Here is a 13,715-nt window from a genome sequence, read left to right as displayed (position 1 = left end):
TTGATAGTGATTAATAAACGTATGCTCCTGATATAGTCAGAAACGTACAATCGACTCTACCTTTAGCAGAGCTTTCTTATGAATCTGGAAAGGGTTTTGCCGTTTTTTATTTTAATAGGGCTCCGCTTATTGACATTACGTCAGTACTTGAATGCTGGATGCCTGCCACTATGCAGATAACTTTCCAATCGTATGTTAAAAGCAATCTCGTCGAAAAGATCTGATATCTTGAAACCTATAATATCAATTCTTTCCATTAAAAGGAAAGTCGAAACACTGCATCAAGAAACAAAACCTTAAAAGAGAATAACAGATGATTCGAGAGAGTTCCCTGGAAACAAAATGAAGTTTGACGACATTCTGGAGAGACTGGGCGAATTTGGTCCATCCCAGAGACGTCTGTACATTCTCCTTAGCCTACCCGCCATCCAGAATGCTGTCATCGGTATGGTCATCTTTGTGTTCCTCTTTGCTGTGCCAGAACATAGGTAAGTCCTGCAGATTAAGTTTCTTGTTCTATTAAACCATCATGATGACGTTACGCTTCTGGCAGCTGATTCTGGGCCAGTAATTCGCTGGCAATTCTGAACGTTCATCTTAAACATGTAAGAGTGACGCAACTATATGTCATGCAAAACTATGGAGAAATTAAATATCAATCATAACATGCTGCTCGGGGGGCTGTGTTGAACCCAACTCGCTCATTCTCATTCTCAACAAAATATTTCAAATATTATTTCTTCGTAACCAAATTACATCAAAGATGTCATATGGTCTGTGAACAGGCTGTGCAATCATTGCAGGTTACTTTACCTCTTTAGGGTTTATCTAAATTGCCACTTCAAACATGTCCTCCCTGTATTAGCAAGATGTCAACAGTTGTTTTTTCTTGCATTACAGATGTGCAATACCCGGACTGAAAAATGATACCTTCCAGATTCAAAACGAGGCTCATGCTGATCTCATCAACAGGACAATACCGCTTGTTATTGATAACCATGGCGACCTAACTCAATCATCGTGCGATATATATTCGATGTCTGATAATGCATCATCCCTCAATTTGAGTACCATCACTGAGCCATGTCATAAGTGGAAATATGATAAAAGCGTTTATCACTCAACTGTTGCCCAAACAGTAAGTAATTCAAGTTGAACTCATGATACAGTTTTTAACATAACAAAGGCAGGTTATGTGTGACTTTTTAGAACATTAGGTTTAAACGATTGTAAACTCTATAGAATATTTAGTCTCGATTATCTGCCGGAATATATTCCTTAGGGCATTTAGAGGCAACATAGTGGTTCTGTAAATCCCTGATGACACAGGGTGTCGCGAAAAGGGTAACCGTGTCATTTTCTACCCTTAGTACCCGCCACTCAGCAATGAATAATCACCAAAAAAGACCACCCGATCCATTTAAAGATGTGCCAATGAGTAAGGAGGTGTGAAAACTGCGTGTAAAGGTCACAGTACGGGATAGCATACTGACACTTAGAACATTACTCTAGTACCCCATTAAGTTTCCGGAATAACTTGATAAGGCCTTTGATTGTGAAACTTTGATTGACAAGTTTATCTGTAAAGTAAAATTGAAATTTGACTAATATGTACATGCACATAAGTACCCGAGCAGCAGTGAAATGTAGACGCCATAAGCTGGATTTTTTGTAAACTAACGTTTAGTCTCTGAACAAATACCACGTCACCCAAAGTAACATTGCATGAAAAGTTGTCATTTTAATATCTGGGTAATTTTGTCAAAGTTTTTAAAATATAACATTACCTTGTCCGTAATACACGCCATACCTCAATTGGCACGTCGCCGCACCCACGAGTTTCAGCATGATAACGCCCGTGCCCACACTTCTAGAGCACCAAGAGACTTCCTCCAGCAGAATGGCAACAGAACCATGCAGTGGCTTGCCCACAATCCCGATTTAAATCCCATTGAGCACCTGTGGGACGAGATTCAAAGACGGCTTAATGACGTCCGACCAAGGCCGACAACTGCAGCTGAGAGACTTGCACAGAGACTAGTGTTGTGTTTCACTTTAAGAACATTTGACACATTAATTTCAACCTTGATGATCAGTCTGGCAAGTTTCATCTTTTTAATATGTCTCAAAGTATTTTTACAGTGGTTGGACAAATAACGTTTGTCATATATCTATACATGGTGACGTTTCTTTTGCGGTTCAGTATATAATTTTGACAGAAACAAATAACTCCGTCTAAAAATTGAAAAGGAGTCCCAGTGAGATGGGAGATTCAGAGACTAATAACATCTGAATTGGGGTCATTATCAATTTAAAATCACATTCTACAAAAATCACATGAAGGTTTAAGTGACAGACATATATGCAAATGTAAGAAAAGAATCTTGACCACTGGTGAAGATGTCAAAGCAGTTTGATACGTTTACTCTATTACCCGACCCCTGAAGTGAGTTAATTTTCTTGCTGATGATAGCAGACCCTAATCTGAGGAAAATCTAGGCTTGCTTCTTTTAGGGTTTTTGTTTTACAGAAAGGGCTGCTTAGGAGAGAATATAATCTCATAAAAAACAGATCTTAGTTCTCGCTATGCTGAACAAAGATCTGAGGATATCCCATTAAGGGTCACGTCAGAACGACCTTTCATCCAACCAATCAGAGTGTCGCTTACAAGATCATGAAAGTGACAGTCGGAATGTGTTTTCTAATCATGCAACCACGAAATATTTAACACGGGGTATTCCGAACGACAGTTACGGGTTTTATGATTATATCCATACAATCTAGGCCATCTATAAGTTTCGAAGCGTAGTCGCCAGTTTGAAACTAGTGTCGTAAAGCTCCAGAAAGCTGCCTTCTGATTGGCTGATGTCGATTTCTTGTCAGTCATTTCATTGATCGGTCAAAATTCGCCAAAGGTCGTTGTGACGTGACCCGTAATGGCATGTCCTCAGATACATGTAGGTAGCGAAAACTAAGATCTGATTTTAATGAGATTTGGAGAGAATATAGTATGGTTCAAGAACTGTGAGACAGCCTAGAGCTGATGGTACGGCGTTTATTGCTCGACAGAAAGGGAAAATCAAAATCATCATTCTTGTCTTACACCTTAGCCAAATATAATGCATATACATGGATCCAGATATGACACTTAATATGTTTCCTCAGCTATGTATTTGATTTCTAACCCTGGTTCTATAGATCCAAATCTAAAATGAGCCGCCCATCGAAGTTAATGCCTAGGAAATAAAAGACTTTATTTCTTGAAACAGAGACTGAAAACATGTCAATTAAACAAACTGAAAGCGCTAAATATGACACGTATAGTCAACAAGAATCGACTCAAATGGGGATCGGGTGGTCATACTGACATTACACTACGCCATCATACCATGACGGTGTGTTCTCCATGATACAGCGGAAATAATGTTGAATGCGAAGAACAACAACAACCAAACCAATACTTTTGATTTTGAGGCCAAGTGTTTATATGTATAACATTGAACCGTAATACTCACCTTCTCAGATGGACCTTGTGTGTGACCGGAAGCTGTACGTGAGTCACGCAAAGATGATGGCCATGGTTGGGCAACTGGTTGGAGTTCTTATTGGAGGCCCCATGTCCGACATGTAAGTACTTGGTCCGCCATAATTTAACCGTCTTATCTTTAAGTATGATTTGAACAACTATGTGAAGCCGTCGTGTACAAGCATACTACTCAGCATTTGCTTAGGATCATCAATTGTATAGGTAATAGGTCAAATCTGTTGACAGGGCAAAAGACAATATTGCGTATATATGACATATCTAATGAACAAACGTTCGTTGTCATCTGACCAAATCACGAACAATAATTCATTGTCCAAAAAAAACAAAAAAAAAACAGTCGCGCGTATGCGATCCAAGTGATGCGACCAAAGTTGTCTGATACTCCCATAAGTGTAAGGATGGTTGCCATGGGAAGATTGTTCCACTCTTCAGTACCAGTTGGCGAGTTGAGTTGCAGGAAGGAACGAGCGTCGTGAGAGGGCGATCTCGCCAGGCTGACCACTCCATCGGTTCGTCCAGCTCTACTCATACCACCCTATCTCAAATTAACAGTCTAATCCACAGCGGTCATGTTGGGCTACGTTGGAATCCTGAAGTCATTCTCCTTCGGCACAACGATCTGTGAAATCTAGACAGTATCTCTCAATTCATCAGTGAAAAGTACTGAAGATCTCTCCTAGTAGGACGATCTTTAGCCCATTCAAAAGGTGCCTGCCCGTGATAACGGGTCAGTGGGATGCAAATGCATGGCCGGTCATGAAGGTGTTTGGGAGATCAGACTCACTGAGACAATTATGCACTGTCTGAGTAGAAACGTTAACACCACTCCGCAGATCATTTCTGAGTATGGTGACGCCATGCCGCTATTTGGTGGACACGCGTGCATGTCGCTGTGTAGCTGATCCATATGTCTAATGTCGATTCCAAGCCCTTCTGATCGCGTTTTGGGTGACGCCAAAAGACGTTTGCAATGTTACATGGTGGTGACCTAGTTTCAAGCACGCCTATGCATCTGCCTAATCCATCGGTCGTCAAACGACGTCTTAGACGTTGACAGGGCATAAGTGCATTCAGTTGCAATCCTCAGTGTAATGTTTTATTGTGCTCTCTGGTAATGATGTGCAACGATTCTGTCACGATACATCCAAACACAGGTTTTCAAGGACCACTGCCCACGATTGCATATCTCTGTCCGTTCATCATGAAATTGAGGTCCTACAAGGGTTACCCAAACATTGTGTACCGATATATTTCAATCTTTTGGATGATTTATTATGTCACCAAAACCTGATCCTGAGCAAACGATGAGTAGAATAAGGAAAGAACTAGATATTATTTTGAGAGCTCACCTTTCACTTTGTTGTGAACCACTCATTATTTCGAGTGTTTCCCTTATACCGTTCCAGATTGAGCAGAAATGTAATCTATTAGTGTCCTTTCTACAATAAGAGTTAATCCACAATATCACCATTGTGTTGTTTTAACAGTGAAACATTATTCTAACCCAGCCACAAGGTCTTCTTTTTAGAAATGGGGGTAATGAGTTTTAAAGTGTTCCTGACAATAAGACGTTTGACATGTGTTCAGATCTTTGCTCTTCTTTAAAGCCACAAAACTAACATGTGAATGCAAACATCTTTCTCAGCGATACAGTTGAAATGACATACATTCACTTACGCAGTCAATAACTGTGTTTCATCACGATCCTGTTGAACCTATTGAGGACCAATACTTCGATAAAAGCTGTTTGAGAAACGTTTTCGATGATAACATCAATAACAAATTGAGAGATCTAAAAAGAAGAAAACAAACATCAAACATTTACTAAATATTAATATATGTTACAACGTTTAGCGATACATCTTTTCTATTTCTAATACTAAATTTAGAAGCTTTAGTTGGTTTCAACTTCTTTGTTCTTCAAATGAGACGTTTCAGTACGTCGAAATAACAAGAGCCACTCTCATGTTCTTGTACAGTTACTAGATAATAGGTTGACACATGTACAGGTATGTGATCGCAGGTCAAAACTCAGAGGTAAATATAGATCAATACAGGACGTTGCATGGTCGTATTTTACAATGGTCAGAATGGTGCTCTGATGTAAACGAAAAAGGTCCATCTCTGTCATGAGAGCTAGCGAGGTGAGACAATCTTGTGGGCAATCAATCTTGCCGTTTGACAGCACGTGGAAAGTCTTACAGGTTTCATCCTTGTATTTCTGTTCATATGTAGTTATAATACATTTTTTAAAGTGTAATGCCACTGTTGGGTCATTACTAGCTCATCTTGTCGCAAACACCTGGTATCATCACCATTAGATAGTTACTACTATGTTGTAACAGTTGTTACCAGTAACGTTATAATACCTACTGATTGAAAATCCCTGAACCATAAATTGAGATGATAGTTCCAATTGTGTGACTAAATGGGGTCTTTTAGTACATCAACTTTTTCCTTCTATTATCTTACACACACCCTTTGTGTGCCCTAACAGTTATTTAATCTACAAATAGGCACCAACTATATCTTTGTAAAGACTGCTTATGTTGCCATTCGTGTTGCAGGTTCGGACGGCGGAGAGTAATCCTGACCAGCACGTTTGTCGCAGTTCTTCTGAGCATCTGTCTCGCCTTAATTACTAACTACTACCTGATCATCACAGTAATTTTAGTCATAGCAGCAACCAACAACGTGCAGTACCTCTCGTGTTTCGTGTTCAGTACGTTCATATTGTTTACTTCGATTAAGATGTTTCCATGTTCATTTGAGAAACCTAATTGGGGACCTAGTAAAATAGTTTCAATTTTTATTTATACGACGACTGGATCGGATTGGACCGGGAATCAATGACTTTGTTGATTGTTTCTCATCTTTCCTCGCGGGCGTTGCATGCTGCTCACGATATCAATAACTGGTGTGAACGGTCCAGACTCGATTATGTTCGGGCTGCCTTTATATTGTTGCTGGAATGTAACTGATACTGGCGTAACACATCACCCTTACCTGATAAATGTAAGGAAGATAATTTATGGATGTCAACTTCTTTATTATGAGGAACACAACGTTTTGGAGTATATACTTACTCCTTAAGTGTACACTTAACTTAGCACTGGTTGGAAGTAGGCAATGGGCAAATGTGACTGTCCTGTTTCTGTTTGACATACATGAGTATGAGGAAGCGTAGTGACTGCATAAGAAGATTTAATTCAACACGGCCACCTGTAAAAAAATATTTTCTTCTCACAAATATAAGTCAATAGAAATGGGCTTTGTCACTTATATTTACTAACTTGATTATATAGGAAAACAGTGAGCACATATTAAATGTAGCTTATATGGAGCACTGCCAACCTCGTTCTTACCTTAACGGTAGCAAACACATTATCTCCACGTGTAACGTCCATGGTCAATTATCTAACATTTGGAACATGCGTTAACATGTAAAGCAAATTGATTCTGTGAAATCTTGTGCATGTTCAGTCTCAAGTTACAATCACAATTTTAGCAGAACATCTGATTCAGCACCAATGAATCGAGGCCAGGTCTCTCACAGGACAACCCAGTCTTGCATTTCTGTCCCCATTATTAAAATTTCGCTGTGAATATTTATTATGTTGGCCCAGTCGTTGTTGGGTGCTACAATGCGCTGTGCATTCCCTTGGACACACAAGAAAAGTGATCGTAGTTCGAATCACGTTTCGTCCCGTCTACATTGTTTGTTGTTTAACGCCGCACTAAGACATATTCCATCTATATGACGGCGATCTGTAAATAATCGAGTCTGGATCAGACAATCCAGTGATTGACATCATGGGCACCGATCCACGTAATTGGGATACGATGACATGCATCAATCAAGTCAGCGAACCTGACCACCCACTCCCGTCAATTGCCTCTTACGACAAACATTGTCGCCTTTTACGGCAGTTACTGGCAAAACCATTTTATGCCATACATGTTCAGGATGATAGTATAATTTCTCTTCCGGTTCAATCATAGCATGATGTTTATATAATTTGGTTTATCGTTCAACGCCGCACGCGGCAATATTCCAGCTGTATGACGACGGTCTGAAAATAATGGATTCTGACCAGACTATTTAGTTACTGACATCTTGTTTATTGATCAGCAACCATGACCACCCGATGCCGTTAGTCGCCTCTTACGACAATATGTTAATGATTATGAGTTACCAAAGAGGATGATAACAAAAACATGTTAGTTTGGAGATTGGTGTTCAGTCATTAATTTGTGAGTGTACATGAAAATGTTTTTCACTAGGTATGGAATGTGTCGGTCCCTCCAAACGAATGCTGGTTGGAGTGGCTATGAATCTCTTCTGGAGTGTAGGGAACATCATTGTTGCTCTGATGGTTTACCTGATGCGTGACTGGAAAACAAGACAACTTGTGATTAGCATTCCTGGAGTTCTTTTTGCCTATCTGTAGTGAGTATTCTTACTTATGTGCAGTATACTAAATGATTCATATAACTTTTTGAATGTTGCAGATATGAGCTAATTAAATTACAAAAAGGCATTGTGTATTGATGACTTATTATTTATGTCATGTTTTTCGTTTATAAAGACCTAACTTCAATCCATGCTTGCCGAAAAAAGCGATAATGCTTGTCATAAGAGGCGACTAACGGTTGGATTGGTTGGTTGGTTTGTTGTTTAACGCCGCACTCAGCTATATTCCAGCTATATGACGGCGGTCTGTAAATAATCGAGTCTGGAACAGACAATCCAGTGATTAATATCATGAGCATCGATCCACGCAATTGGGATCGATGACATGCATCAAACAAGTCAGCGAGCCTGACCACCCGATCCCGTTAGTCGCCTTTTACGACAAGCATAGTCGCCTTTTACGGCAAGCATGGGTTGCCGAAGATCTATTCTACCCCGGATCTTCACGGGTCTGCGACTAACGGGATCGGGTGGTCAGGCTCGCTGTTTTGATTGATGCATGTCATCGTATCCCAATTGCGTGGATAGAGCTGGAACTTGCTGAGTGCGGCGTTAAACAACAAACAAACAACCATGGTAGTACCTGGTTCCAAATTCACTGTTTCAAAGTTGTGTGTCTAATAAGTGGGATTGTTTTCTAGTTTCCTGCCCGATTCCCCAAGGTGGCAGTATAGAAGAGGGAAGACTGCAGAAGCAAATACAACTGTGATGAAACTGGCAAAGGGAAACAACGTTAGTCTCACTCAAGACATGCTTGATGATGTCACATGTACTCTCGATACGCGGCAGGAACAGTTCTGGGAATTACTGAAGTCTCCTGTTATGTTGAAGAGGACGTTGATTGTATTATACACCTGGTAAGTGTCATAGGTAAATAGATATCACTGCATTGAAGATATGGGACCGATTTCAAAAGATATATGGGGTAGCATGCAAGACGCCGAGGAACTAAGTTCCCATGATCCTCAGATCGGTGGCATAGCGTTGGTTACTGGTGGACTATAGCCCGTGTTTGAAAACTGAATACATGGTATTGTTAAGCTCAATTATGTTTCATAAATTGTTTGTAAATATAACTTTGCATAAAAAACTAAATTGTGAATACATTAACTTGGTCTCGTCGCTTTCTTGCTGAAATAGTGCCGATGCGACGCTTAATTTTAACTCACTCACTCACTCAAAAAATATATTCAAAACATCCAGCTCAGGTATTTTTAAAAGTGTCAATGAAGCTATTATGTGATTTAAGATATAAAGATGCCAGACTTCGTTCATACAACTATTATTTCATCTGATAAAATTAATGTCCTCCTTGGATTTAACCCAAAGTGTGTGCGACTATGAGGAAACTCGCAATCACTACTGCAACTGACCTCCGTACACGCTCCTAAATGCCTCCAAGACAGTTTATTGAAATTGATCTTCGTGCCCGAAATATAATTTTACATTTGTCGTCCTTATCAATATTGTTGGTTATATACTGAACTGTAAAAGAAACATCACCATGGATAGATATATGAGAAACTGTATTTGTCCAAACACTGTTAACATACTTTGAGACATAATAAAATGATGAAACTTGGCAAAATTGATTATCAAGGTTGAAATTGATGTGTCAAATGTTCTTAAAGTGAAACACAACACTAGCCTCTGAGAAAATGGCATCACAAGTCAGTATCTCGTGTGTCCGCCATGTGCATTGATGACTGCCGTGCAAGGTCGATACATGGAATGGATGAGGCGGTTGATGAAGGCCATAGGCACTTAAGCCCACACTCTGAGGAACGCATGGAGCAGTTCAGCTGCAGTTGTCGGCCTTGGTCGGACGTCATTCAGCCGTCTTTGAATATCGTCCCACAGGTGCTCAATGGGATATAAATCGATTCTGATTCCACTCTGCTGGAAGAAGTCTCTTGTTGCTCTCGCAGTGTGGGCACGGGCGTTATCATGTTGAAACTCGTGGTTACGGCGTCGTGCCAAATGAGGTATGACGTGTGGTGTCAAGACTTGATCAATGTACCGAACTGCTGTGACACCAATGTCTTTCCCTGGACTGATGTGCAAGCCTAATTCCACCCCACACCATGATGCTCGGACCACCCCACGAGTCTCTCTCAACAACACAAGCGTTCTCCACGTCGTCGCCAGACTCTCTCTCTGCCATCTGCTGTTGAGATACAGTAACGGCTCTCGTCTGAGAAGACGACTCTTCTCCACTGCTGGTGGCGCCAATGCTGGTGCTGTGTTGCCCACTGAAGACCGCCCGGCGATGACGTGGTGTCAGAATGGGTCTTCGGTGTGGCCTGTGACAGTGGAGAGGTCTGCTCGTCAATCGTCGACGTACGGTGTCCGCACTAATGTGTCTCTGGTGTGTCCCCATGGTCTGTCGAGCAGTTTCCGCAGCAGTAACAACGCGATCTTGAAGGCGCTGTCGCACAATCTGACGATCCAATCGTCCAAGGGCTTGGTGTCGCTGATGCCTTGTCAATCTTGGCTTATGGTAGCAATATTCAATGACGAATGAATGTTATCCGATCTGGGTAGATTTTTATAGGGCCAGAAATGGTGGAACTCACGTGCATCGGGTTACCCTGGCCGTTGCCGTGGTTCGTTTGGGCGATCGGTTTTATTGTCATCTGTTTTGTGTTTTTATCATCAAATTTCATTTTTCCGGACAACAAGGTAGTGTTAAATGTACCCAGATATTTACATGAAATTTTTTCATGCAATGTTACATGAGGTGACGTTTCTTTTGCAGTTCAGTGTATACATATATATATATATATATATATATATATATATATATATATATATATATATATATATATATATATTGTACTTTTGGTTTCTATTGGTAGGCTTGCAATTGGTATGGGGTTCTTTGGTCTCAGCATGAACGTCACAAACCTCTCAGGCAACGTCTACCTCAACTTCTTACTGTTTGCTCTGGTCGAGGCATGTGCATATGTCATATGTCTTCTCCTGATGGACCGCATTGGGCGAAAGAAAATGTTGTGCACCGCTATGCTGATGGCAGGATTGGCATGTTCTCTGTCGTTCGTTCCGTTCTTTGTCACAGAAAAACGTGAGTTATCAGAAAGTAAAAATACAATGTCAGAATATGCATCTATTCCCCAAATGGAGGAAAAAGTATATGTATCTATGTCCTCATTAATGTGTTATTCTATTGCACTATTTCTTCCCGTAGCTAACAAGTGGGTCATCAACATTCTTGCGTGTCTGGGTAATACTTGTGTATCAGCCGGATTTGCCTCCGTTTATGTCTTCACTGCAGAGCTGCTGCCGACAACTTCACGAAACTTTGGCATGGGACTTTGTTCTGTGTTTTGTAGAGTTGGCAGTATATCTTCACCATACATAAATGATCTGGTTAGTAGTGCAATATGTCAACCATCTGTTCTAGCCCTACATCAGGGATAGTCTTATTGAGGATATGCACATCTATTATGATTAATCATTATCTTCATTATGTGACCTTTCAATTTCTTGAACGTTATAAATTTATTATGTGTTGCCTACTATTGAAAACTTGTTGATCGTTGTCTTCTTTAAGTTAATTAAATAGCTAAGATGTGTTCTATCTAATGTCAGATCCTTAGTTTACAAGCCTTATTATTAATTACTTCGATCCTTTCAGACAATGCACATAACAGGTAGATACAGCCAGATTCTACCCATGCTGGTTTTCGGGGGTGTTGCTTTCCTTGCTGGACTTCTGGTTCTGCTACTGCCAGAAACACTGAACAAAAAGCTTCCAGAAACAATCAAGGATGCGGAGAAACTCGGAACGTTGGTACAATTTCGATATTTTTATGCAAAAATTCATACCAATGTATCATGTTTTGGAAACATCTTTTTTACAAATGAAAACCAAGCAGTATGTTTATTGCTTTGTCATCACTGGACGAGGAAGAAAATAAAACTTTCAATATCTGATTATCTTTGGCTATTATTGGCTTCAATTCAGGCAGTCTTAGGATAAGATATGCGATTGATTAGCATATGTGCATGCAGTTTATCAGGAGACCTAGGTTACATACATGAAGTCTTCAGTTCAATATTGATGTCTTTATCTGATATCAAAAGGTGGAACAGGTCTGATCACATCACTAAGATTTCATTGTAATATCCTTTTGAAGAATTTGACTACACAGCTTTTATGGATGGTCTTCCGAGTCCAGAGATAGCTCTGTGCTGTTTGTGTGTATAGGGTCGAAAAAAAGCTTCGCCATGAATTTGCATTCCCTTTCGTACTTTTGTAACTGCTAATTAAACCAATTTTTGAATGGTATAATTGTATATATAATTGCGTGCTGGATATTGTCTTGCTCCAATGTTACATTAAATGATTATATTTCTTAATTTGTTGAAATAATGATCCATTAAACCATAAGAACGTGTGTGGTACATCTTCAGTACAACATATTACAAGTGTTTTTCAATTCTTCATTGGCGAAGAGGGGCGGTCGGGTAGCCAAGTGGTTAAAGCGTTCGCTCGTCACGCCGAAGACCTGGGTTCGATTCCCGACATGGATACAAAGTGTGAAGCCCATTTATGGTGTCCCCCGCCGTGATATTGCTGGAATATTGCTAAAAGCGGCGTAAAACCATACTCACTCACTCATTTGCGAAGACATGAGATTGTGCTTATATACTATCAAAATGTGATAGTGATAAACAAATACATGCTCATGACATCGTCAGAACCGTACAATCGACTCTGCTGTTAGCAGAGATCTCTAATGTACCACTGAATATCAAAACATACTTGGTCTTACGTCTGAGTACATCTCATGACTATTGTTTATCCAACAGGAATGTAACTGCCGAAAACAGACCTACTCCAGCACAAGACCTGCGTCTCCTTGAAAGGGAATGTGACAACAATAGAACTGCAAGAACTTGACTTCAGGATCGAGGGCATCCATCTATCTACGGAAGAAATGTTGGTTAAATGCAGGATAAAGTACTTGGCTTTTGTGGAATGTTCCGATGAATTTTGCTTCGTCTAGAAAAAGTCAAACTGTATTTTGTAATCCCTTATAGACCTGCCAAATATTTTCCTTTAGTCTTAAAAGAATTGATATGAATCATCCATGTTGTACAATATCTATGAAACATATTTTGTAAAGAAACAGAACTGCGTCATCAGCATACAACAGTACAAACATAGTAATACACCTTCACAAAAGTCATTAGTGAGTTATGATTCAAGGTCATTTGAGGTCCATGCAAACAAAAGATTGACAGGTAGTCTTTAAATTGAAACATGGTTAAATATGGAAGCATTTGCCAGATATATTATGTTGTAATAACTTTTGCCAAAGACCAGACCTCCAGAGTCTATCAAAAACGTTTTTAAAAATCCATTATTTCAAGCTTTATTTTATATATGCTATAAAAGGTACATATTAGGTCGATCGTACAAAATCCTTTTGTAACTCCTGCTTCAATAAATTTTTATAAGCGTTTAGTTACAACAGAAGTTAAGTTGATTGGTCTGTAATTTTGGATCCCCTGTATTATGTTAACCATTGTTCAGGTATCAAGAACGCCATTGGAAAGTTAAATATTCATATTCATTTATATTCATTCATATTCATGAACATATAATTGGTGGTTGAAAACTTTCCGTTGTTATGAAGTCTCAGAGCTTTGTTATTTTTTAGGTTG

At 39.7% G+C, this 13,715-nt stretch overlaps 1 protein-coding gene across 1 annotated transcript; it reads left to right on the top strand.

Annotated features, from left to right (window-relative positions):
• The first annotated feature begins 342 nt into the window (after positions 1 to 342).
• On the top strand, positions 343 to 12,948 carry LOC139475610 (organic cation transporter protein-like). Its single transcript, XM_071258799.1, has 10 exons — positions 343 to 488; positions 901 to 1,138; positions 3,524 to 3,627; positions 6,115 to 6,269; positions 7,832 to 7,997; positions 8,663 to 8,878; positions 10,880 to 11,106; positions 11,230 to 11,411; positions 11,680 to 11,831; positions 12,858 to 12,948. Exons 1-10 carry the CDS (start codon positions 343 to 345, stop codon positions 12,946 to 12,948), a joined length of 1,677 nt encoding a protein of 558 aa, XP_071114900.1.
• Positions 12,949 to 13,715: the final 767 nt, after the last annotated feature.

Source organism: Haliotis cracherodii, unplaced genomic scaffold (genome assembly GCF_022045235.1).
Source record: "Haliotis cracherodii isolate W230 unplaced genomic scaffold, xgHalCrac1.p SCAF_3, whole genome shotgun sequence".
Classification (NCBI taxonomy): domain Eukaryota; kingdom Metazoa; phylum Mollusca; class Gastropoda; order Lepetellida; family Haliotidae; genus Haliotis; species Haliotis cracherodii.
Note: the sequence above shows the minus strand (reverse complement) of the source record. Positions and strands in the feature narration are given on the sequence as shown.